This window comes from Thunnus albacares, chromosome 4, assembly GCF_914725855.1.
Source record: "Thunnus albacares chromosome 4, fThuAlb1.1, whole genome shotgun sequence".
Classification (NCBI taxonomy): domain Eukaryota; kingdom Metazoa; phylum Chordata; class Actinopteri; order Scombriformes; family Scombridae; genus Thunnus; species Thunnus albacares.
Genome location: NC_058109.1, coordinates 14,568,661 through 14,594,424, shown reverse-complemented (window position 1 = coordinate 14,594,424; position 25,764 = coordinate 14,568,661). Strand labels below are relative to the sequence as shown.

Sequence of the window (25,764 nt, the reverse complement as noted above, 5' to 3'; positions counted from 1 at the left end):
TTTGTTATGTAGCTTGGAACTAGACCCAGACGTGCTTTAAAAGTGATCAGTAAAATCTTAAAATCAATTCTAAAACGAACAGAGAGCCGATGGAGGGAAGCCAGGATTTGGGTAACGTGATGTTATCTGTTAAAACCAGTAAGAAGCCGAGCTGAATGCGCTGCTGTTATTATCATCTCCATGAAAAGGTTGTAAATGGTTGAACTTGGCTGGGATTTTAAGTTGTAAAGAACGATGCTCATGAGTGGAAAATATTTTTGCTTTCTCTGAGTGCATCTGCATTCCTCTCACCAACACATCTGCTGATGAAAACCATTCAAATTGTAATTTAAATTTAGCAGAGTTGTGTATGAATCTGATTTATTGCACGTATTGTTATTGCAACACACTAAACCATCGACTTCTTGGAACATATGTACGCATGTGGTTTCTTATCTTTTCTTATTTTGGGGCAACATGTAGGGTTTTTCTCTTGTATGTGAATTCACTGTCACCATGATATATTTTTCTCCCTGTTTGTGTCTATGCTGCAGCCCGTCAGTAGGTTACCTGCAGGCCCCCAGCTCTGAGCAGTATCAAATCACACAGTCGCCGTCCCCCTGCAACCCTCAACAGTTGCAGCAGCAATATTCAGGTGAGACTTGGTGTCAGGAGGACACTCCACCAGGATGCCAGCAGTAAAACATTTTTGTAACTGCTAGATTAACATCATTTTTATCTTTGTTTTAATTAAATTGTTGACATAATCCTCCCAAAACAAATACCTGAAGTATTTTACATTTAATTGACATCAACAACACAATTTTTATTTTGTTCTTTAAAAGTCTCCTCATGAGCAAATTTAAAGGTGACCGTAATGTTGTTCCCAAACGTTTTCACCACTGAGACAAAGGTGCCCTTCCAGGACCAGTTACATCATCTTCTTTACTGTGTTTATCTCAGGTTCATTGCCAAGGACTGCAGCTAAACATTGTGATCAGTCTGAGTAGATTGTATGTCAGAGTATATGCCAACACTGACCTGTGAATTCAAGGCCTACAATGACTAAGAGTTGTGTTGTAACTTGCAACCCTCCTTTACAAAATCAGGTGAAAGGTTTCCAGGGAAAAGTTCACAGACGTACACTGAGTTCACATGATGAACTTGTAAATCAGTGTCCTTAAAAAGGGTTAATGTTTGAAGAAATCACGGAAAGCTTAAACCCCCACAAAGCCCTTGTATACCTTTTTGGCCTTGAGTAAATGTTGATCAAAATAGTCATCACTTTATCCTTTCAACCTCTGCTCCGTTTGTGCGATTTACTCAGCTGCATGGTTATTTGTTCTAAGACTAATTTGATTGGTCAGTTTCTCACCCCAAAAATGGATGATACCTATCCATGATTGTAATTAGTTCTATTTTCAAACTTTTGACGGACTAAATTCAACAATAGGCTTAAGCTGTCGTCTGCTTGATTTTTGCAAGATGTTGTCAGCAGCTTGTCTTGCATGTTGGGAATTAATAGAAGAACTTGTAGTTCATCTCTTGGCATTTGATACCTTAAGCAGTTACACCAGCAGACACACCAGATGGTAATCTTGACCTGGGAGACCAGACATCATGATAGTTATATATTACAGGTCGTCTGCAGGTCATTAAAATGTCTTAATGTCAACTTGACAAATATGGTCTTGACCTGAAAATCATTAAAATGTTTTGAATTTGAATGTGTTTTTGTTAGAATAGTCAGTTGCTTCAACCGCAAAAATGGAAAACCTGCAAAAAGTTTGCTAATCTTTTAAATGCAAAGCCAACCTAACACACTTATGCGTTTTACGGTACACTACTCTTGTTGTACTAGATAAATCAACTGCTTTTACAATTGCATGTCATTCTTAACCTACAGAGTAAAATCCAAGCAAATCCTAACACTTATTATCAAAGCCCAGTGCAAAAAACACATTGTCACAATACTCTCTTGATTACTCAATAACTCTACATCAGAGCTAAAGGAAACTTTTGGTGGAATCATATACTGTAGTTTCAAACTACAATTTTCATTATTATTACAATTGGCAACACATGAAAAGGAAAAGAGGACTTTACTGGTTCAGTCCTCCTCTAGAGGTCTGTTGATATTGTTCTGAGTCCATAGTGACAAATTAAACTCACTGTTAATCTACACATTTGTCTGTCTGTGCGCTCCCTCAGGAGTACCGCCTCCTGGGCCTGGAGTGATGGTCATGCAACTCAGCGTCCCCAATGGACCACAGCCTTCCCAGAATCCTCCTCTGGTCCAGTGGAACCCATGCAAGTACTACAGCATAGAGCAGAGACCCAACAAGCCAGGAGAGCTCTACAAACCTGACAACACTCCACAGGTACACACACATACACATGACGGTCTCTGCCATCAGTGGGCGAAATCCAATGAATCTCACACATTCATTCATTCATTCATGTATTCATTCATTCTGTCCACCCTCTGGTGGTCATGAGGAGGTATGTAAATGTCCTAAGCTGACGCAATGAAGTGTGTTTGTTACAGGATGACTACATCTGGGTTTTTTTCCGAGTTGTTTAAATGGAGACACCCACTCAACTGTTAGCGAAAAGCAGTGACGTGGGTTAGAGTGCTGATGATTTTTTTTAAAACTTAGAGCAGCAGCAACAGTGAGTGCTCCATCTGTGTGTCTCTACACAGTTAGCATGTTTTGCAGAGTAGCAGCAACAGCGAGTGCTCAGTCTGTCTCTGTGGCGACTTGCTGGGCGGGCTAGGGGGTTTATATTGGTTTTATGTAGCATTGTCATCATGTAGAAACCTACGTCAGGTCATGTGGAAAAAAAATTTTGGAAGGGCTTGGGAAAATGGCATTTTGATGCTGAAACATATGCACTTCTACCAAAATTTGAATTTTCATATAAGAATACATATGGAAGACTACTAGGAAACAGAATAATATAAAAACCTCAAAAAAACAAAACATAATGGACCCACCCTTTGAATCAAAAGGTATTCTGTGTTTGAGTCCAGTAAACTAGGGCTGGAAAGATTATCATGTGATCAGGAACATGAGGGTCTTATATTTAATATTTTTCCTCTTTTTTTTTTTTTTTTTTTTCTCTCTTCTCCTCATGTCCAGGCCAGTACCCAGCTGACGAGTCCACTGGCCTCCCCCACTCAGTCTCCCACCCCATCTCCCTCCGGCAGCGTCAGCAGTGTCTGTCCAGGCTTGGGACCATTGCCCCTCATTTCCCAGTTTCCCCGGCCAGGCGGACCAGCTCAAGGTATGGATAAATAAGAAGGGTGAAGGTGCAAGTACATACACAGATATGTTACGCACAGACACAACAGTACATGAAAAAAACTTGCAGTAAACATATGTACAGATATTCACCACAGGACAAGAATGAGTAAAATGCATTTAATTGTTTACAACCAATGACACGTGAGGAGATGCACATACAGCATGTACAGTCAGATATATACACACAGTTAAATACACTACACACTTGTGTAGATACTGTATTTGCTCATTCATTGAACATTAGCGATGACTCTTGCTGCTGAAAGAGTACAATTGTTTTCATAGTTTTGGCCCTCACCCCTCAAACTTATGATTTAACATTATTATTACCACTTTTGTGCTTCAAATAGGGACACTAACAGTCAGACAATCAGACAGATTATAAACACATTGCTAGTTTTACCAAACTTACTGTATTTAGATGAGAAACCGAACACAAACACTCTATTATTATTAGTTTTATCGATTTTCTTTCTCCATTAGACATGTTTTTGTGTGCAACCAGCTACAATAGCTCAGGTTTTCTTGAAGTGAAGGAATTACAACAAGCCTTTTAGGTGTGCTTACTTTGAATTTCACCTCCAAATACCTAGTTCAGAATAATATAAGTAAAACGTTGTCATTAGAAATGCTGGCCAAAACTACATGTTAAAATCCCCGCACAGACTCTTGCTCTTTGACCCATTTTCTAGAGCAACTATCTAAACTTTGTCAGGTGTTTTTTTTTTTTGGCCCTGAGCCAACAGGCCATCATATCACCTTAGCCTACCTTACCTCGCCTCACCTCAGTAGATTCACGTGATTCACATGACTGTCACAGAGCCACCCGGTCAAACCTTCTGCACCAACACATGGCTTTACCTCATCCCTGTCCTTTGACCTATATTTACACATGGAGTCACAATACCTCTACTGACAAATAAACCTGCGGTTTGGAATGTACGATCACACATACAAATACAGTCTTGCATCAGTCTACGATCTACGATCAGTGTGACACAGGTTTTCTTCGCAACACCAAAATATTTAAAAAGTGAGGTGCATTGTGCCCCTGACCCATATCTGAATGACTTTGGTTGCTTTGCAGTTTTTTTAAACCCAAGTCGTCTAGACGGCAAGCAGGACGTTTTTTTCAATTTCATCACCATCTCATTAAATCATCAACCATCTCCTGTTTTACACATTTTATTCAACTAGTTACTACTGGAACAATTATACACACAAGTATTTCCAGCATTTATAATTTTAACTTTAACCCATGATGTTTGTTGTTTAGGTGATGGTCGCTACTCTTTGTTGGGGCAGCCTCTCCAGTACAGCCTGTGTCCTCCTCCCCTCATGCATGGCCAGTCCTCCTACAGCTCCCATCAGGTCAGTACTGGTGGGCCTTAGTACTGAAACCTTTCTACCTATGAAGGTTGTCATACTGACTGGTCTGGATATTTTTTAAATATGAAACTTCTAGTTCGGCAAAGTACATTAAGAAATTGACAGTTTTTGATCATTTATTCTGGTCTTATTGGCAAGGCTTTTCAAGCATGTGTTGCCTCTATAATTCAGTAATTCAATTTCTTAAATTGAGCTCTGATGAATTCCAGACTCGACTTCAATGAAATATACCACCAGGCACCAGTGGTGGAAGAGGTACTCAGATCCTTTACATAAAGGAAAAATTCACCACTGTGAATATGATGATTTCTTAAAACTCTAGGTCACCTATGTAGTAGAAATGTGCAACTATTTTTGAAATTGGTGCCCTATGACAAGAGAAAACTGAGAAAAAGATTCGACATACTGCTCTCAATGCATTCTGGTTGTTGAGGAATCCTACAACAACCAGAATGCATTGCATGTGTCTCATCCAATGAGCTACCAGTGAGCTACTTATGGTGTGTTTAAGACTAGCCGCTTAACAAAGACAAACTGAACAGCATTGTATATCTTTACTGAGGATTATTTAATCAACGTTTTTCCTCATTGAGTCTGGATATATATCGTACTGGTGTTTCTAACCCAAACCGCTGTTTCTTTTACCTATTTTGGACGACGATGAGCCGAACCAGCTCAAAGCTGGTTGCAGCCGCAAGTTTGAGGTAACATAGTTGCTGATATGCTGTTCTATATTCAGAGCTGGCAAAGTCTGATATAATATTCCATCAGAAAACAAAGTCAGGTTTACCAAAGCACCACAAAGTTTGTTGCAGTGCAGAGTTTTCAGTCTGTCTTCATTCTCTCTGATGATCATTACCGGGCTCTGGTGGTGCAGCTGCTTCCCCGGCTGTAGGCGCCTCTCTCTCGGCTGATGCTGTTAGAGCTCCCATGGTCGCTTCCTCCTTCATACTTTTTGTCAGATTACACAGCACTATATTCAGCCTCATAAATTAGCACCAGCAACATCACATCTCTGCTCGGACATATTGTTCAGCTAGTTGGTTTTTTGTGTTAGATTCAGCTCTTCTGGATTAATCATGGTGAAACTTTGAAGCTTAGCTCAGCTGCGGCTATAACGTTGCTCCAGTCTGGTGGTCGCTTCCTCTTCCAGACTGATTCAACAGCGCGATATTCGGCCTTGTATCATGAAACTAGTTTTCTTCCAAATAGATTGATATTTTAGAGTATTTAGTAGTAGGATATTTTAGTGTCTGCTTTTCGCCTATCGCTAGCATAACATGGTAGATGGGAGTGTTTTGAGAGAGAAAATGAGGAAACATAGTTTGTAATCAAATGCAGCTCTCCAAGTCCGCTGGATGACAGGTTTTGAGTCACCTGGAAGACTTTTCCCTCTAACATGGAGGGAAGTTAAACATGGGTTATTTGCATATACTACCCACATTGTAATAATAAAATGCTGGTTGAAAATCTGCAGTTTCCCTTCAAGGAAAAGTACCAATACAGCAATGTAAAAATACTGCATTACAAGTAAAAGTCCTGCATGAAAAATCCTACTTAAGTGAAAGTACATAAGTATTGGCTACAAAATGTACTTAACGTAGTAGTATTGGCAGGCGTTGAGCCCCTCTAAAGGGTCACTAGATAAACCTGAAGGGTCGTGAGGTGATTAATGGGAGAGAAAAGACAAAAAAACAAAGTTCTTATACACAAATCTGTTTTCAGTTTTTGGACTTTTCTCTAATATTTGATTTTTGGTGAAATATTGGATCGTTTGAAGATTTATTGAAATGAAACCATGTGAGAAGTTAAAAGGGAAAAATCACTATTTGGTGGAGCTGTTAACAACTCGTAGACATCTGAATGTGACCCTGACTACACACTGCTTTTTTTAAGACGTCAAAAGCCAAAAATGTTGGAAACCACTGGTTTAATCTTTAACAATGTGTTGTACTTTAAAAGCTTGTTATGTTATCTATTGTGTCAAATCTTCATCTGTTAAGTAACTAAAGCTGTCAAATAAATATTGTGGAGTAGAAAGTACAATATTTCCTTCTGAAATGTAGTGGAGTGCAAGTACAAAGTAGTATAAAATGGAAATACTCAAGTAAAGTCAGAGTACCTCAAAATTGTACTGAAGTACAGTACTTGAGTAAATGTACTTACATGTTTTCTTAACAGACTGGTTTTTCAAAAGTGAAAACTTAAAACTACACGGCATTGTTCTTTTGAAGAGCAATGGCAAAAAAAAACAACATTTATTTGTTGTTTAATGATGAAAGTAGGCACTGAAATGGGTGAAAAGCCTGTTTTTAATTTACTGAGAGAATGTATCGTGAATAAAGATATTTTGTGAAGTTGGACCTGTCATAATATTCCTATATCACAGTTATAAAATGTGGGATGTGTGAAAATGTTTGGAATCTTTTTTTTGCTGTATGTTGTGTAACCAAAAGGTGATAATGTAACAGACATTAATACACAGTGAGCTAGTCATCACGTCTCGTGTGCCCAGTACTGTACAGTATGTTGCAACCGTTTGTGTTTCCAGTTACTACAAAGTCTGCTTATACCCCCATCTAGTGTCCTAACATATTGTTGCAGTCTAATAATAAGCCACATATGATCTGTGTTGTCGTGTTCAGGGTCAAGGAGTTATGAAACACGGGGCACGAGGGAAGAAACAAACACTCAAATCTGCATCAACAGATCTCGGCACCACTGATGTTGGTAAGTTAGAGATGCATCATCAAAGAGCTGCATGACATCTACCAGTGTTGTTATTATTATTTCTGGTTTTATCCTCTGTGAGAACTTAATATAAAACATTTAAGGTCGTTACTTGTCTCACCTTAGAATCACAAGGCTGGCAAAGTGTGACGAACATAGACTGCACTTATATAGCGCCTTAACGGACAAAGCGTTTCACAGTTTTTTGCCTTTCGTTCACACACACACACACACACACACTCTCACACACTGATGGTGGCGGAGCTGCCATGCAGCGCTCTGGCCTGACCATCAGGAGCAACTTGAGATTCAGTGTCTTGCTCAAGGACACCTCAACACATGGACAGGAAGAGCCGGGGATCAAACCGCCAACCCTGCGGTTAGTGGACGACCCGCTCTACCTCCTGAGCCACAGCTGCCCAGCTGTGTGACAAGAATAGATACTGAAGGGCAGCAGAAACGCGTGCCCTCACTATATCAGGCTAGTCAGTCTTTTTCCACCTATATTGCTGATTTTTTTATTTTTTGTTTCCCTCCCAAACTCCTTTATCTGTTATAAACGCATTTAAAGGGGACTTATCACGCTTTTTCTGGTTTTCTGTTATTTATATACTGTTATGTTGTCAGATATCTATGTTAAACAAGGTCAGAGTTCCAATATTTCATATTTTGGATCAGATTCTGTAAAAACAATAATTCCCCCCAAGCACTGCACAGACAAGCAAATGCACAGAGCCTGTCAATGAAACAGGTGCCTCAAGTCTCTAAAGATGCAGCTTGAGCAGTCAAGCCTGCTAACATCTTATGTCTCTGACTCTCCTTGTTTCTTCTTTGTCCAGTGGTGAGTCGAGTACTTGAGGTAACGGACCTGCCAGAAGGGATTTCACGTCCAGAAGCTGAAAAGCTCTTCAACCAGCTGTCACTGTGCGGTGCCAAGATCCAATGGCTGAAGGAGCCCCAGGGAGGCCGAGGAGGAGCAGGAGGCTGTGGCCCCTGCCCTGGTGCAGGGCCTTCTGGGCCAGGAGCCACAGCTGGGCTCGGGGTCAGCATGGGAGCTGGGGGAATGAAGGGTGACGGTAACGACCCAGCTCACCTCTACACAGTAGTGGCAGTGTTCCCCAGCACCATGGCTGCCCAGAGTGCTTCCTTCAAACTTAACAACAGCGCGGCCAGCCTCTTCAAACTGAGGGCCGCAAAAAAGAACTATGACCTGCGCGTGCTGGAGAGAGCCAGTTCTCAGTGAAAGGAAAAGAGAGGGGGAGGAAAGAAAGAAAGAGACAGAAAGAAAGAGAGACTCTTAGTGGAGTGGCGGAAAAGGAAGGAGGACTGAGGGGGACTGCTCTTAGTGTACAATTTAAAAACAAAACAAAAAAAAAAACAAAAAAACTTGATGAGTTAAATGATGTGTCAAATGTATAAAAGGGAAGAAGGTGTGAATCATGAGGTGGCTGGTGTTTGGTTGCAAATATGATTTTGTTGTTTGTTTTTATTCATTGTTTTTGTTTTGTATTTATATAGCAGAAGAGCACACAAGACACGTGAGCATGTGTTTCACTGTTGCCGTGGAATGTGTGCTGCCGTCATACAAAAACACTCACACAGACACACACACACAAACCAGGAGAGACAAACACACAGACACACACACACACACACACACACAAACGCAGGCAACAGGATCACGTAGCACATAACAAAAACACACTGGACAGTCGACCTCAGTCAAACCTTTCCTCCTCCTCTTCGTCCTCCGCTCTCCAACCCTTCCTCCTTTTTCTGCCAACGCTTTTTCTCCTTCCTCAACTCTCCGTCACCCAGTCATCTCTTAATATCACATATTTATAAATTTTCATACGCACAGTTGCGCACTCTCTCTGCTTTCCCAAAGCCCTCCTCTTACCCCCTTTTCTTGCCATGTCTCATACTGCCTCCTATCTTTCTCTGCTCCTCTGTCCCTCTCATGTATGCTCTCACTGCTCTCTCCTCTCTTGCTTTCTGTTTGCCTTACTGCTGTTGTGGGTTTCTGTATTGCGCTGTTATTTTTCTCAGAAGTTTTTTTTGTTTTTTGGGGTTCAATATATTTATATAAGTGATGTAAGGAATAAAAGAAATCTATATATTCAGTGATTTTTCTTTCTTCCCCCCTCTCCCCCGAGTGAAAAAGTTTAGGCCTTTCTTTATCCTTTACTCCTTCCCTCTTCATCCCTTCTCCTCTTCCCCACATTTGTTTCCTCCTTACTGCCCTCTACCTCACTTCTTCTGTCCTCTTCTCTCTCCCACAACTGTCCCTCATCCTCCCCCTCCTCCCTCGCTCCATCCTGACGCCCCCCATTGTGTTTGCGTTTTTCGTTGACAGCTGTGCAGAAAGTATCAGAAGAAGTAGTTAAAGTGCACAATGATTGCATATGTCTACTGTAAATTTTATTTAATCTGTTATTTTTTGTTTGTTTTTAAAAATATAAAAGTCGAGAAAAAATCTATCAAAACATCTTCTGTGTCATGTGGTTCATTATTTGATGTTAGTGGCAGTATAGCTGAATGTAAGTTGACTATATGAATCATAATGTGTCTTTAGTTCGATGTTTGGCCTCCAGAACAACTTCATTGCTCTTTCGTTATAGATTATCCAAGTCTCTGAACACTGCTGGAGGGATGAACAAAGATATTCCCCCGTTTAGTGCTTAGAGATGTTAAGTTGGGTTCAGATCAGGTATTTGTGAACACTGCATGGAAGCATCTGCACTCTGTTTCTCCATCCATTTATTCAGGGTTTTCCTTTGTTCAGCTGTCTGTATATACCGAGCACATTCACCATCTCTGGAGGAAGAACCCGTCTGATTTTGATGCCATGAACTTTCCTCCAACGCCACCCTCAGGTCAAATTTGACATGTTTAGCACTGTTACTGGTAAAGCTAAAAATCATCAGTGTGTTAAGGTTTTAAGTTCATTACAGACCTTGGAAACAGCAGTTGAGAAAACAATCTAACCAGACTCAAGTCCATGAAATAGCTGTTTGTAGCTTTCAATCATAACACATGATCTTCATCAGCAGATGGAGTTTGCCCAGTTGTCATGTACTTCTATGTGTTCAAATTCACGTTTTTCTGATTTTATTTGTTTTTTTTGTTTAAGCTATTGAGTGAGAAGTCTTTAAAATGCTCAGAACACAGTGGAAATGGTATTACAATTCAATGATAACTGCACCTGCTGATGAAGTTTAGACTGCTTGTCTTGTTTTTTTTTAAAAAAACGCTTCTTTCCAGCACATAGAAATAATCATCACTGTGGAAGACTTCATTTACCATGACCAGACAGATAAAAACACTACTAAAAAAACTATTAATATGTAGCAAATTTATAGAGAGGGGAGAGAGGGGAAGGCATGGTTAGGAAAATGTAGAAAAGGGGATGGAGAGGTGTTTGGGGTCAGTCTGGGGAGGGGGGACCAAACATTCTTCAACATCATGGGAACAACAGCACAACCAGATTCTCTTCAACAGAGAAGGTCTTTTAGTCAAGACAGCCTGATCTTAAGAGGAAGTCTTCTTATCTTTATTCTTTTTGGCTATTTCAAAAAAGGTAAATGCAGTGTTCAAAAATATTAAGTTAAAGAAAAAGACAAGTTAAAGAGAGACAAGTAAAGTCTATTTGGTGTAACTGAACTGTAAACCCTGAGATTTTATTGTTTCTTGTTTGTTTGGTTTTTTTTGTTTCAGTCTGACCTGATCATTTTCAATTTCTTTGTGAGTCTCATTGACATCTGTGTCCACAGCAGCTATGAAAACCTCCTCCATCCACCAGAGACACTGCACTGATGACGAGAAGAGCTTCTTACCTCGGTCAGGGATGGGCTCTCTTCATCAGCTAGGACCTCATCCACCAGATAAATAGGTGGAAACCAGTCAGTGCAGTGTGGAGATGAGACGTTTCCAGTCTCCTCTGATGTGACATCTTCATCTCGCAGTCATTATACCTCCACCTGCTCACATATGTCAGTAACTTGTTTGACTAGGTGAAGTAAAATCTTCCATTCCTATCTTAGATTCAAAAGTAATCTAACATCTGTCTTCTTTTGTTCTTATTGCCTCATTTCAGCCTTGATTGATATGATCTCATGAATATTGTTTTTTAGTTTTTAGCATAGAAACGATATATAATTTGACTTCAGCACCTCTGGGTTTTCAGTCATCCATCTGTGTCTGATGGAACAGATACACTTCAGTTTTAATCAATACAGCTGTCAACAGCAGCTGGCTTGTGCTTCAGTAACTGCAACCCAAAAACCTTGCTACTGTCTTATATTCCCTGATAAATCACACTAACAGATTCCTCACATATACCCTTTAATATGTTTTTAACTAGTTGACAATGATCTTTAAACTACTGTGATGTGCATTTATTTATAACTATCTATGTTACCGTTTTTACTATTTATAACTCCCAAATTGGGAGACATGTACTGCTGAAGATTGTAAGATGCATTTGAAAGGTCTGGACAAAGCTAGTTAGTAGACTTATAGGTTGGGATTATTTTGTCAAACATGCATTATTTTACACAAACACATTCACAGTTAGCAGGTTATCTTTTGCCAAAACCAACAGATATAAAAACAATTTCATCCCCTGGGGGGGGGGGGGGGGGGGGTGGAAGGAATATTCAGATCATTTACTTAAAGATCCTCGCCAGACATGTTTTAACATGCATATAAAAGACTCTACTTTGAATAATATGTGTCTGATATGTTTTTTTCCCACAAAAAAAGTTCAATTATCTTGTTTAAATCCTTAAAATGGCATCTACTCCTTCTCCCTCATAAAAATGCTGGAATCTATAAATATGAAAATATATTTCATTTCATAAGTTTAACTGCTGGACACAAGATGTCTCCTACTTCACTGTAAAGTCCATTCTTGGTGTTTGTGCACTGGAGTTTCAAGTTTCCACATCACACTTATATAAATTGAATATTGGACCAGGGCCAGCTTCAATGAGCATATGGAAACTTTCCACTTTCAGCAGATGAATGTGTAAAAAACCTTCTAGTGTCAAACTCCGCACATACAACCTTCTGCACCGTGAAGCTCAAACATTCAACAGTAGAAACAAGAAGAAAAACACATTTTTGAGTGGAAGGAGACTTTAAGTAAAAATAGTAATGCCACACTATAAAACACTCCAAGTAAAAGTTCTGCAATGATAATGTCATTTAAGAAAAAGTATTAACAATAAATTAGAGGTGGACCTTACTTTCCACCCCTCTATCTCTTTCAACGAGCCCTTTACATACACTGAAAGAAACTGTATGACCCACATAACAACCAGTCAAAATATCCTGGGCTGTGGGATTTAACAGTAACAGGCCATGGGGACACATCTTTTTCAGTGGATATCTTTCATGTTTACAGTCTTGGTTAAAAAAAAAAAAATCCTCATTGTGTCTTGATGGACAGTGTTTTCCTGTTGAGCTGCAGTGGAAGTATAGTAACAAAAAGAGGGAATTTGGCACTAAAAAGACAGTAACTTTGGAAGATATTGACTTGATTTAACTAATTTGGATGGCTGAGGTTTCATATTAGCTTCAATTAAACCTTTAAATACATTTTTGTACAGAAGGAGGCCTGTGGATGCTGTCCCCAATCACTTACATTGAAAATGCATGATGAAGGGGTCTCTTAATGGCCAGTACGAACAGGAGGAACAATTAAAGCAAGAAAAACATGTATCAGTGTTCATTTGGGCACCTGATAATTGTTTTAGGGCCGAAATTGTGAACCTATTCTTTAAATATTTACATTCAGCATTTCAGTTCCCATAAGAATCAAGCTATACCCTGGCAGAAGTTGGACCCATATATTCTTTATTTCAAGGTTCGACATAAACATATATTAAACCCAACTACTTTATATCCAGACTTGTATATTAAAATTTAAACACATTAAATACATTATTATAGCAATAGTCTCCATTTAGTTTACCTCTTGTGTTTATTGGTGGATTGTGTTTAAGCCAATCAGTGATGATCATTTTATTGGCCGGACTCTGAGCATGTAGATTTTTTTTTAATCTAACATGACAATAATTATTACTCTCTATCTGTTATATTCAATAGATAAAACTGTTGCATACAAAACACTGAACTTTTTTTTGATTCATACAGGTTGATGTTGCTAAATATGTTATTAATGTTTATTGGTTGAAATTAATTTTCCTCTTCTTGTGGCAAAGAGTGTAATTATATTGTAACATTACTCTATACCGAGTGAGCAACCAGAAGCAGAGCACTCTAGTTTTTAACCACCCAGCTGAGAGAGAGCTTCTCAGCTTTTAAAGTGCTCAGCTGTCCCAAACAGTCACATGGAGCCACACACACAACCGTAAACACACACACAGTTACATACAGAGTTAGGGCTGGGCCGGGCTGGCCTGCTGGCATTACTCATCCGAATCTCCCACCTGTTGGAGCCTCATTTGGAAAGCTGAGCATGTAAAAGACAGAATCACAGGGGCTGGAAGAAAAAGCTAGAAAGAGTCCCGAGAAGGTTTAAACATCAGGGACCCCTTCTGAGGACACCGAATGTGAGAGAACCACATCACTTTGGGAAGAAGTGGAATTCAAATTTCACGGTCAGTTGAGATTATTTATGTATGTTTGTGCAACCAGAAGAATAATCTGACCTCCACTCATCATTTTGAACCCCTTTTTAATACTTTCCAGGCCTGTCTAAAGTGTCGCATTGCTGAATGTTTTCTTGTTCATGTCCTTAACATGTATTTCAACATCTAGAGCAACTTGAGGAGGGGGGGAAACCCTCTGTAGATGTGTTGGCCATAATGTCTTGTACCAGGTTACAAGTGAGTCCTGTTTTAACTTCGCTAAGATCACGTTGCCTCAGCAGAAGAGACTTCAGTGTCCACTGCATCTTGAAAATAACCACTTTGTTCTCCGATAAGTACAGTAATACCAAACATGGTGAGGGAGAACGTGTGAATTTCTGACAATTCTCAGGTTATAGGTTGATCATTAATTGTGACCAGAAGCCAAACAGATCATTATGCATGTACAGGGACTTCCGAGGACACTTTATGGGATTCCCTTTGCAGCAACGGCAATGATGCTGATGTGTTTTCTGTTTACAGCACCATCTTCTGGTCCAAATGCTAAAAATCTGGAGGGACTAAACCTCGACTGACCAAACTACACCATGGCTCATTATGACTCGTGAGTTCAGTCTGCAGATGGGGGCAGCAAAGGAATAATTGTATCTTGACTCTTATTTATTCATAGAATTTCCACATATGTAGATAACTGATGCACAGATTAAAAAATAATTGTGAGATTGAGTTTTAGGTCAGGTTGCCTGTGTGTGAGAGGTCTTAATATCAAACAAAGGAACAAAACTGAACAGCAACACACAGAAATTATTGATTTGCCACATAAAGGAAAAAAAGAAAATAATCTTTTGATATCATATACCAGAGGAAGACAGAAAAAACACATACTATGAAAATTTAAAATGACAGTCTGTGTCTGAGGCAGGCACTGACACAGTAAGACCACCACAAGCAAATCTCATTCACAGTTTGTGTTTTGCATTGCAACATTTGCTGCTCAATGTGACATTTGCTACCCAATGATGACAGGTTGGATGACAAGGACTCTGTGGATATTCATGACAACCCCCCTCTCCCTGATAACGTGGTGAAAGAGGAGGACAACACGGTGAGACATCCAATATGCAACACTTACCACGTGGCTACACATGCATCAAGAGCCAGACATCCAGAAAAAAAGATTTATTCATACCAAGTAACTGGCTTGAAAAAAATGTTACGTGGCACAAGGAATTATTTATGTCTGACTGTGATCAACATTGTATCATATTATAGATTTAATAAAGATCACATGAATCAATCACTTAAAGGCTTGGTTCACCCAAATAACAAAAAACATATTTTTGTATCCCTAGTGGTATCTAGCCATGCAGAAGGTTTGAGTTTTCATCTCTGAAATTTCTGCTCCCGATTTCATTTGTGATGCCCTCCCACCAAAGAAAAATATAATTTAAAGATCCCCTCCAGACATGTTTTAAGATGTCCATAAAATACTCTACTTTGAGTAATCATTTCTGTCTAATGAGGCTTCAATTTTAAATATAAAGTAAGATGAATACTGGACCACGATTGGCTCCAAACTAGTTGTGATGTCATAAATCATGTTTACAGATACACAGCTTAAAGCTGGAGTGTGGGACTTTTGTCTCCCCCTTGTTGCAGTGACAGTAATTACAAAAACACTGTCAACACATGCTTACATCATAGGCCATGCTGTAGCCTACTCCGTCGCTACTTTTGCGTCCGTAAAGCAGTGGATGAATTGCCGTGAGCGTCACACAACGCCCGTGAAACGACTTGTTTCACTATCAGAATTTGATCGATTCAGTCTGATAACATTTGGAAAGTTGAGAAGAGCCGCATGATTCAATTATTTTAACCCCATTCAAGTTAGCAGAGGGCTAACCTGAAGTTAGCTGTCCCTTGTGACATGAGATTTAAAAACTCTGTATACTGTGAGATACTGAGAGATTTATCTGGCTGTGATAGGCTTCATCAGCATTGTGTGAACTCGTTTGGCAAGGGCTTGAATGTAATAGACATTCATTTATATGTAAAAGTTCCACACTGCAGGTTAAAACTCTGATTTTCAGTAACCAAAGACAAACTTTCCTCTTTCAGCGGATGAATGTGAAAACAGCCTCTTAGTGTCAAACTCTGCACATACATCATTCTGCAGTGAAGCTAAAGATCCAACTGCAGGAACAAGAAGCAAAACACATTTTTGAGTGGAGGGGGGCTTTTAAGAAGTCTGCAGCAATTTGTCTCTCTAAAACAGTGTCCCCTGATACTCTGGATAATCCCCTGTAGTAACTCCACTAAAAAAAGTCATTTTTTAAACACTGTGAGTGCCACAAACAAATTATATATTATATATATTTGAATGGCCAGATAACACTAGAAATAACTGGAGGAAATATATATTTTTGGAATAAATGAATGTACCCTTTAACACATATTGATTTGCATTCCTCAAGCCTAATTTCATTTTAATACTTGATACAGTATGTACAGATATCACATCACCTGTTTTTTCTGCTCTCTTGACTTGTAAAAGATTGCCAAAGCAGATTTGAATAAGTCACTTCTAAGCCAACAAATGTACTGAGGAATTGTGGTTGGTTTGTTTAGGAATCCTGACAGCTAAATAGAGTTGCAGAGTGATGATGCTGTAATGTGTGAACTGTCTCCGGTATTATCAGTTATTGTGGCGTAAATCCAGAGCCCGACGACCACAGGACACCTCTAATCCTGCCAGTGATGGAGAGTTGGAGCCAGTTCAGTCTGTCAGGCGTCCCTCTGAGTGTGCATGTGTGTGTCTCTGTGTCATCTTTATGGCTCTGGTTTGACTAGACTGTAGTATATTTAGGAGCAGCGACGTCCAGCTTCGTTACATTCAGTTGGGAATTCTGTCGATCGCCGCTGAAGGCTATTTTGAGATCTAAGCCTTTTCAATCTGTCACACCTGTGGTTTGCATATGTGTGTGTCTGAGCGTATGTGTGTGTGTGTTACAAAAAGATCCCCAAAGAAGTCTCCCAGTAACATACACCATGTCTTTTCACATTTTTATTTTACTAATGACTTCAAATATCAAAGAATCTCGACTCAAGATTCTTTGACATTTTAAGTCATTATTTATGGATCTGGCTGTGGCTGATATGATACAGTTTACATGAAGAGCGGACAGACTCAATATGACTCCGACCGCATGGGGAATCTGTATTAATAGAAAATTTCTCATATGAATCTGTCAGGCTGTGGGTGGTGTAGGATATTAGGATTGCTTGGGTTAAATAAGGAGATATATAGGGAAATAAAACTGTTGGATGCAATTAAAACTTTTATATGTCTGTAATCTAAAACCATCATATTTCATATTGAATTAACTTCATGAGTTTTGTCTTCTAGGGGTTGAGTGTATGAGCCGTATTTATTCTTCTCTGTTGTGATTTTGAACTATCCATCTCCAGGTGTATTTCATCTACGATGAGGAGGTTGAAGAAGAAGAGAAAGACGAACCACCTCCTCCGGAACCAGTCAAACCAGTCAACGACAGACCTCACAAGTTCAAGGACCACTACTGCAAGAAACCAAAGTTTTGTGACGTCTGCGCACGCATGATAGTTTGTATGTCCTGTTTTTGTCTCCTGCAGGTCAAAACAAGTGGATGTTAGTGCGTCGCAGTTTTTACATTTTTCTTGATGTGATTTGGTTTTGTTTTGTTTTTCTCTTTAGTGAACAATAAGTTTGCATTGCGATGTAAGAACTGCAAAACCAGCATCCACCACCAGTGTCAGTCCTACGTAGAGTTCCAGAGGTGTTTTGGCAAAATTGTGAGTTTCATGTTCTTCTTAGTACTTTGACTGTAATTCAAAAATACACCGCAGATCTTTTCTTTTTAGATGTCTTGTGTACATTGATCTCCTCTCCTCTCCTCTCCTCTCCTCTCCTCTCCTCTCCTCTCCTCTCCTCTTTTAGCCACCTGGATTCAGAAGAGCCTACAGCTCTCCTCTGTACAGCAGTCAGCAGAATGCCACAGTCTCACAGCTGCTGCCCTTTTGTGAGTCCAACTTATGAACATTTCTACATAAAGAGCAATTCCACCTTAATAAATCAAGAATAATGTAACATTTCAGTTTGTCAGCATGTAATTTTGGCATCAAAGAAACTCAGGTAAGCTTTTTTTTTTTGTAGTAATGTTGGTCAAAAGAATTTTTTGCCTATTTTTCACTTTATAAACTCACCTAGACATCTACCAAAGCTCTAACCTTATTTAATGTCAGAGTTAAAAGCTGTAAGCTGATGACTGGTCCTGCAGTAAAAAAAAGTCTCCAATGTGCTTTTCATTAGTAATAGAGCAGTCACAAATAAAAAACTTGAATGTTTAATCTCAAGAAAAAGTGGTTTATTAAATCAAATCTAAATGTAGCCAAAAATGTAGGAATAACTAATAGTAATTCTGCTTTTGACTCCTTCATTTCTGTTTTTGTACAGTTGATTCAATTTTAAATACCTGTTGTTAGAACTGTTGTTAGAAAGTTTTTTCTTTCCTGCGCTCATGTTTTCTCTCTGTACTGACTGATGATGTTTGATTGGCAGCACAGTCAAACCGCACTGACCCTGTGTTTGAGACACTGCGTATTGGTGTGATCATGGCCAACAAGGAGCGTAAAAAAGGGTCAGAGGACAAGAAGAATGTGAGTTTGGATGCACCGATAAGATTTATAGCTCCAGCTGCCATACAGCACAGCATATAGCCACTTGTGCACGCAGGAAAATCATTTAACATTTTAAAGCATTGTTAATCTCTGCAGTGGCCTGTTGTATACATGTTGAACTATTTCAGGCCCTATGAGCCAGAGTGCAGATTTTGAAGTTTGGTATTGGACTTTAGGTCTTTAAGTTGGTTAGAAGAATCAGTATCTTCTTTATTTTACTGAAAAAATCAAATTATTTTGCTATTGAGTTGTTTTTATTAGCCTTCAAATCTATTTTTGTGTTTGGTATTACCAGACTCTTAACTCTCAATTCCTAATTTGTTCAGATGATGATGATGGAAGAAGAAGAGTCTCAGCCCAAACAGGAGGAGGAAGGAGGTGAAGGAGGTGAGTCCCTGCTGAACAGCATGTGAAAGTTCGGTTTTCATGCTAGTAAAGTAAATAATTTAGTGTGTTTTCCTCTGTTTCTTGTTTTGTGAACTAGCAAACCCAGAAGGAGACAAGAGGGGAGACAAGACTCCTGCAGATGACAAGGTCAGAGAATGCACAGATGAAGGTGTCAAGATGATGACGATGATGATGATGATGATGATAAGAGACAATAAGACAATAATGGTGCTGATGTAAAGATAACTGGGATGATAATGAGTGATGATAAAATGTTGAATATACGTGAAAGACTATGATGAAGATACTTTTTAAAGGCTGTCATGAATTATTGATGATGATGTGTGTGCTGTGTGTTCTTCAGAGTAAAAAGCTCCAGCCAGGGAAGATCGGTGTGTTCAGCCAGTCTCACTATTATCTGGCTCTCTACCGCTTCAAGGCCATAGAGAAAGATGACCTGGATGTGCAGTAAGCAACTCTCCCCCCACTTTGCCTGATCTCTCTCTCTCAGCGTGTCATTACATCTCTCTGTCAGTCTCTCTTCCTGACTGTCTCACTTGCATTCAACATACTGTGCTTGTGTCATTGTTTCTTATCTAAATATTTAAATACCCCATTTCCTGTTTGTTGCTCAGTCCTGGTGACCGCATCACGGTGATAGATGACTCCAATGAGGAGTGGTGGAGGGTGAGTCCTAGATTTTTATCTATTTTTCTCATATCACACCATATTCGTCTGTGTATCCATGATTAAGGTGATGTTTTCAACCCTGTCTGCTCTCCAGAAGTTATGAAATTTTACAGACAGGCAGCCAGATGGCCTGAATTAATTAATTAGATTTTGGTCAGTCGATGACTATCATTCAGGAGATGATGATCTTTTTTCCAGCCAGAACAATTACGGTGCGTTCAGGCTGGAGGCAAGGTTCAACTCCTGTATCATCCAAGTCTGCTGCTTATCAGCATCGTGGCCAATATTTATTTTGTTGTAAAATTAAATCTCAGAGAACAAATGATAAACAAATATAAATTATTACTGACTATGAGCAGCTGCTTTGCAAGTTGCATAATTGTTCAGAGTTGAGCTTGTAGTTCACAGTGATGAGTTCCAGGTTAAGAAAATAAATAAATCATTCATAGCATCGCAATACCAGCCCACAAAATAACTTCTCTCTCTCATTGTGGTCTGCTAACGCTCCATAGACATGGTACAATCCATGACTGACAGTTCTCAGTTCACAAGTCCTTCCTACCTAAGATTAAATGAACATGCCATTTCATGTTTGGTTGTTGGCTGGTTTGTGCAATTTTCAATCTGGAAAAACATAGTAGCTGTTTGGAAACTCTGTCATATTTCAACCAAACTATCTACAGTCCAGAAAACAGTTTCTGAATAGATTTAACACAAGAAAAAGACCTCTGTGGTCACAGAATCCTCCTTTATTTTATATGTACAGTTTTCTCAAACAGTTGTGTATGAAGTTCATGTTTTTATGTTTTAATAGGGAGCATGTCATGCAATTACTGTATCTAACCTCATCTTTGGCTGAATTGTCTGGTATGTATCTAGTGGAGTTTAATCAAATCTCACTGAATGTTTTGTAAATCTTGCAAAGCAAGGCAGGTTTACTTGTATAGCACCTTTCAACAAAGGCAATCCAAAGTGCTTTACATAAAACATAAAAGGCATTAACAAAATACACATTTAAAAGAGTTAAATAAAATAGAAAATAAAAATAGAATAAGATAATAAAATTACAGTGCAGCTACAGTGCAGTGCAAGATATGAGTAAATAGTCCCAACTTTACTTTAATAAAAGTAATAGAAAAAAAGTCTTAAGCCTTGATTTGCAGTAAAAAACTGGGCTGATGTGATGTGGTTTAGCTTTGTGAGGCTGAATGAAAACATTTCAGATGCATTGTTTCTCTACTGTGAATGATTAATGTACTGTATAGCTGCCTGATCCTCATCATCCACACAGCTATTTCTGTCAGTCACTCAGGTTTCAAAGCCACACTAGACAATACGTTCATGTTTAAATCAAGCCTATCTAAGAAATCTAAATTTGAAGCTGGGGGCTCCAACATTTCACTGTTAAAACTTTTCAATCACCAGGGGAAGATCAGAGAGAGAACAGGCTTCATCCCTGCCAACTACATCATCCGTGTGCGATCAGGAGAGAGGGTCTACAAGGTGACGCGCTCCTTTGTCGGCAACAGAGAGATGGGCCAAATCACTCTGAAGAAAGACCAGGTACATACACATGAATATATCACCAACCCATTAGAAGGAAGAAAAGTACACACAAACATGTAGCCTTAAGCAATTATGACCTATTGCCTTTGACGTTACATCTCTAGATTGTTTGCTTAATTAAAGTCTTAATTAATCCGTTGGCTTCCACATGTTGATAAAGTTTCAGTAAGTCAAGTCAAAGTGCAGTAAACTAAATGTGGAACACATGAATACAGTCATTATGTGCATGAATACGCATAAATAGACACAACCACATAAACACACCGAAGCACACAGTATGTAAGGATACATCATGTTGACAAGAAGAGACTAATTACATTTGCAATATCAGTGATTTACATTCATTCACTAACATCAAACCCTGCTGTTAAACTCTGAAGCTATATGACTGTTTAGATGTAACTCTCTCTGTAAATTAAGTTGATCACTGACTCTAAAGCAGCGTGCATTTTCACTGACTAGTGCCAAAGATAGAAATTTTCAAATAAGTGGATTTAATAAATCTGGAAATCAAAATTTAAGACAGACTCACAAACACTCTTTAAAATCTGCTCACATATGTTCTCCTGTTGTTTTTTTTCTCTCCAGATTTTGAGCAATGAGACTGTGAAAAGATGGTCATAAAATACCTCAACTTGACACATTTAGACAGATACAAACGCTAATGGGCCACATTTCAAGTATCATGAAGTGACTCAGAAAGTGGGGGCAATTCATCTCACATGTTTTACACTCACATTTCTGTTCTTTCTTGCTATTCCGGGTTGTTCTGCATTCTCAATTTGTCTCTGGATATGCTCAAATGCTGAATTGCAGATTAGTTTCTGCTCAAAAATGTTGTTTTTTGGAAGCGCCCCGGAAGCCGAATGGTTTACGCATACCACATAACTGCAATGTCACTGGTTTGATTACAGCCAGAGACCTTTGTTGCATGTCAAACCCATCCCTCCTCTTGTTTCCTGTCTGCCTCTTCACTGCCCACTATCCGATAAAGGTGTGTGTGTGTTGTGTGTGTCCTCAGATTGTGGTGAAGAAGGGTGAGGAAGTTAATGGCTACCTGAAGGTCAGTACAGGACGGAAACTCGGCTTCTTCCCCGCCAACCTGCTGCAGGAGATCTGAGGGGAGGCACCAGACATCTGGTCGAAGCTGCTCCCATCCCAGTTTCATCACCTGCTGCAGCTCACATGACTGTTTGTCATCCAAAGCAGCAATAACACCTTTACTTGAATTTTAATTTTAACACATGCTGGTATTGTTCATTTGTAAACTTCACGTCACCTTACAAAGCCTGTGTACAGAATGCATTGCGATGAATTTACTTAATATGCAAAGGGAATTAAATAACTGAATATAAATAATAGCAAAATACACCAAATAGTTTATGTAAAATGAACAGGTGCAGACATTTTTTCTGTTCATACAGGTGTTTTGTAAGCAGGTTACATACACTGATTTTATTATTTGGCACATTTTGCATCTCTGATGTAGTCCTACTTTATTACTGCAAGTTAGTTTTACTACTTTTTAATAATAAAGGACTTGCTTTAGTTTTAGGAGCTCTGGTTTTTCAGTTTTGCCTTACAGATTTTTATGAACATGTTTGTTGAGTATATAAAGTAGTTGCAATAAAAAGTAAGCTGGGAATTTAGGAAAATAATGTTGCTTTCTGCTGAAAACGTGCCCTGATGTAATGTAAAAAAAACCCTGATAGTTTCACTGGGCATTCAGGCATCTTTGTAGCCACAGTCTTTTTTTTTGACAAATTCAATCATATTTATGTGCTGCTGTTCACTTTTAACAGTTATTTCTAACAATAGTTGGCATTCTACTGTAAATGTAAAATGAGAATTTAAGCGTTATCACTTTTCTGACACTTACTTTTGAATTCATTGCATAGACAAGCATTATTTTATTTGTATTGCCATGAACAGACACCACATTTATATTTGTCTTTTCAGCTTGATCACTATGTCTCTCATTTGCCTGTTGTAAAAGTATTCTGTCAACAAGTCACAAACTAGTGTCTAAGGAAGGAAGATACTTAAGAGAAAGAGGACAGAATGTATTTTCCTTTTGTCTATCTACACATGTGAATAAGTCACAAATGTAGCAGACTTAGTTACCTAAGCTCCCATCTTTCTATCCAAGGTTATTTATATGATCAAACCTGAAACACGTGTGCCTCTTTCCATCAGCTATTCTCACAACATTAATAGGAAACACATCTTTCTTACATTGTTTGAGTGTGTTTCATTATACAGACATAACGTGCGTGTGTGTGTGTGTGTATGTGTAAAAGAAGTGTCAAAGAAACAGAATAAGGAGTGGATTTGTGAAAAGGCGCAGAATTTGTTATCACTTGGTTATTGGTGTCATTCAAAGGGAGGAATGTCAGGGAACAAATGAGAGATTCAAATGAGACAGAGGCATTTACAGAGCTTCAAAAGGATGCAGAGCTATTTTCTGTAGCGATACCCTGAGTACAGTGTAATTAGCCACAGGAAACACTGTGGGGATGCTTTGCTATGTAAAGGGACGGCTCAGAGATCAGGAATGAGGGGAATGGCATCTGTGAGTCCGAAGAGACATTCCAGTGGTGACTACAGGCCTAATTAACACAACACGTAGACAGACAGAAACAGGTTCACTTTGGTTTCCTTTTCCATATATCTTTTTTTACCTTCCAATGTTTTCATCTTGCCGTCAGAGTGTTTTTAATAAAGAATCCTTCCTTTATTTCTTGTTCTTTTGATTTTTTCACTGTTTGTTTTTCCAATCTAGATTGATTTTCTCATTCATTACCTTTCTGTTTTGTATTTGTCTCTTCCTCTCTCTCTCTGGGTTTCTCTCCCTCACACACTCCACGTTCAGATGCAGATGATGAGTTGGGTGGTCACGCCTCCTTCCTCCTCTGTTGTCTGTCAGAGGAGAGGAACAGCGTGGCCCGAGCAGGTAGCGCCGCCAGGCTTCAGCAGTCCTTGGATTGGACAACAGAGAACCCCTTCAGACACGGGTCACTTCCTCCTTGGAAACAGCCTCTGCTTCATGCCGCTCTGGACTGAGGGAGTGCGTAGAAGCTATCACAGCTGCCATGTTGTCATCCCCGACCTCCTGACCCTGCCACTTCAGATGGGCAGGATGGAGGAGGGTTGCCAAAATGTTTGTGGATTTGTGTGGGTAGATAATTTTATATATGTGTGTGTGACTGTGTATAATATATATGCAAGTGCACTGGTGAGAGGGCAAGGGCATGTAGGGGCGACAGCATGAGGCTGTGGCAAAGAATCTGTTCAATTCAAGAGAATTTCATATTTTAGGGGACACCACATCAACTTGAGAGTCCAACTACAGAGTCAAACTTTGAGTTGTTGAGTTGTTTTATATGTGTAGAGTGGAAAAAAACAGGTAAAAGTAATGTACAGGTGAAGGCAAAAGTTCCAAAATGGCTCATTCATTACCTCTACTGACAACTGATAAAACAATCTCATCTCAGGGACCACTTACTTAATCTGGGGTTTTTAACTGTGTCCTTGGTCCTCCTTAGTGTATCGAGCTAGCCCAGTTGCCATGGAAATGTAGCTCTTCAGTGTTTCTATGACTCTGAGCATCTCTATAAGTCTTTTCCGCGTTAACGTAAAAGTTGAGTTTGACAATTCACTCTTAACCTCGTAAACAGCTTGAGAGTTTGAGCACATTTCCATGGCAATGGAGAAAATTTAAACAGCTGACAACGACTGCAAGGTCAAAAACTCCAAGTCAAGTGAGTTACAGGAGCTTGAGTTGAGATTTCTTGTCAACTGCTGTTTCCAAAAGCCACAGATTTATTGTCAAGATGAATGTTCATAATATCAAGAGCGTATGAAGATTCTGTAAAAAGAAAAGCATAAAAAATTGTAAAACATATGTTAGTCTTTAAAAGGAAATGTTTGGTAGGAATAAAGGAAGATATTATTTTAACCAAGAAAATGAGCTTGATATTTGACCTCTGCCAGAAAAATGTTTGGGAAGATGAAGATTTAAAACTTTATCTCTCAGTAGCAGGCGCTAAAAAAAGCTTTCAGCAGGAGATTTTTACAATAATTGGTAATGTTTCAAGACATCAGAAAATTCATTGTTTTCAACAAGGTTTAACTATTGCAACAGGAACAAACATAACGTGTATTTCTGAAGCTTTTTAACCAGATAGCTGCAAAGAAAAGTAGTCAAACAAAAAGAGTAAAAACATTCTTCTTCTCAAATTTGAATGGAAATAAAAATAGCAGAATTTTCATGTGTAAAATCAACAAAGATGTTACATACTGCATCTCAATGTGTTGCACTGACGCACAGTTAACATGTAATGATGATTTTATCCAACAGAGGTCCCTATTGCGCTGGATAT

General features: G+C 39.1%; 2 protein-coding genes across 12 annotated transcripts in view; both read left to right on the top strand.

Annotated features, from left to right (window-relative positions):
* Positions 1–9,894, top strand: part of LOC122980403 (R3H domain-containing protein 2) — a 64,303-nt gene extending 54,409 nt beyond the window's left edge. For all 11 annotated transcript variants that reach the window (XM_044348376.1, XM_044348367.1, XM_044348375.1 and 8 more), the window contains 6 exons: positions 534–634; positions 2,191–2,360; positions 3,123–3,267; positions 4,564–4,658; positions 7,322–7,406; positions 8,246–9,894. In XM_044348376.1, the coding sequence (XP_044204311.1) occupies positions 534–634; positions 2,191–2,360; positions 3,123–3,267; positions 4,564–4,658; positions 7,322–7,406; positions 8,246–8,649 (1,000 nt within the window). In that variant the 3' untranslated portion in view covers positions 8,650–9,894. The remainder of the gene's footprint in view (positions 1–533; positions 635–2,190; positions 2,361–3,122; positions 3,268–4,563; positions 4,659–7,321; positions 7,407–8,245) is intronic.
* Positions 9,895–13,781: 3,887 nt separating this feature from the next.
* On the top strand, positions 13,782–24,086 carry LOC122980405 (SH3 and cysteine-rich domain-containing protein 3-like). Its single transcript, XM_044348377.1, has 13 exons — positions 13,782–14,032; positions 14,546–14,627; positions 15,050–15,128; positions 17,492–17,648; positions 17,757–17,854; positions 18,000–18,081; positions 18,621–18,718; positions 19,066–19,126; positions 19,224–19,273; positions 19,491–19,594; positions 19,762–19,813; positions 21,242–21,379; positions 22,404–24,086. Exons 2-13 carry the CDS (start codon positions 14,611–14,613, stop codon positions 22,500–22,502), a joined length of 1,035 nt encoding a protein of 344 aa, XP_044204312.1. The 5' UTR covers positions 13,782–14,032; positions 14,546–14,610; the 3' UTR covers positions 22,503–24,086.
* The last annotated feature ends 1,678 nt before the right edge of the window (positions 24,087–25,764 follow it).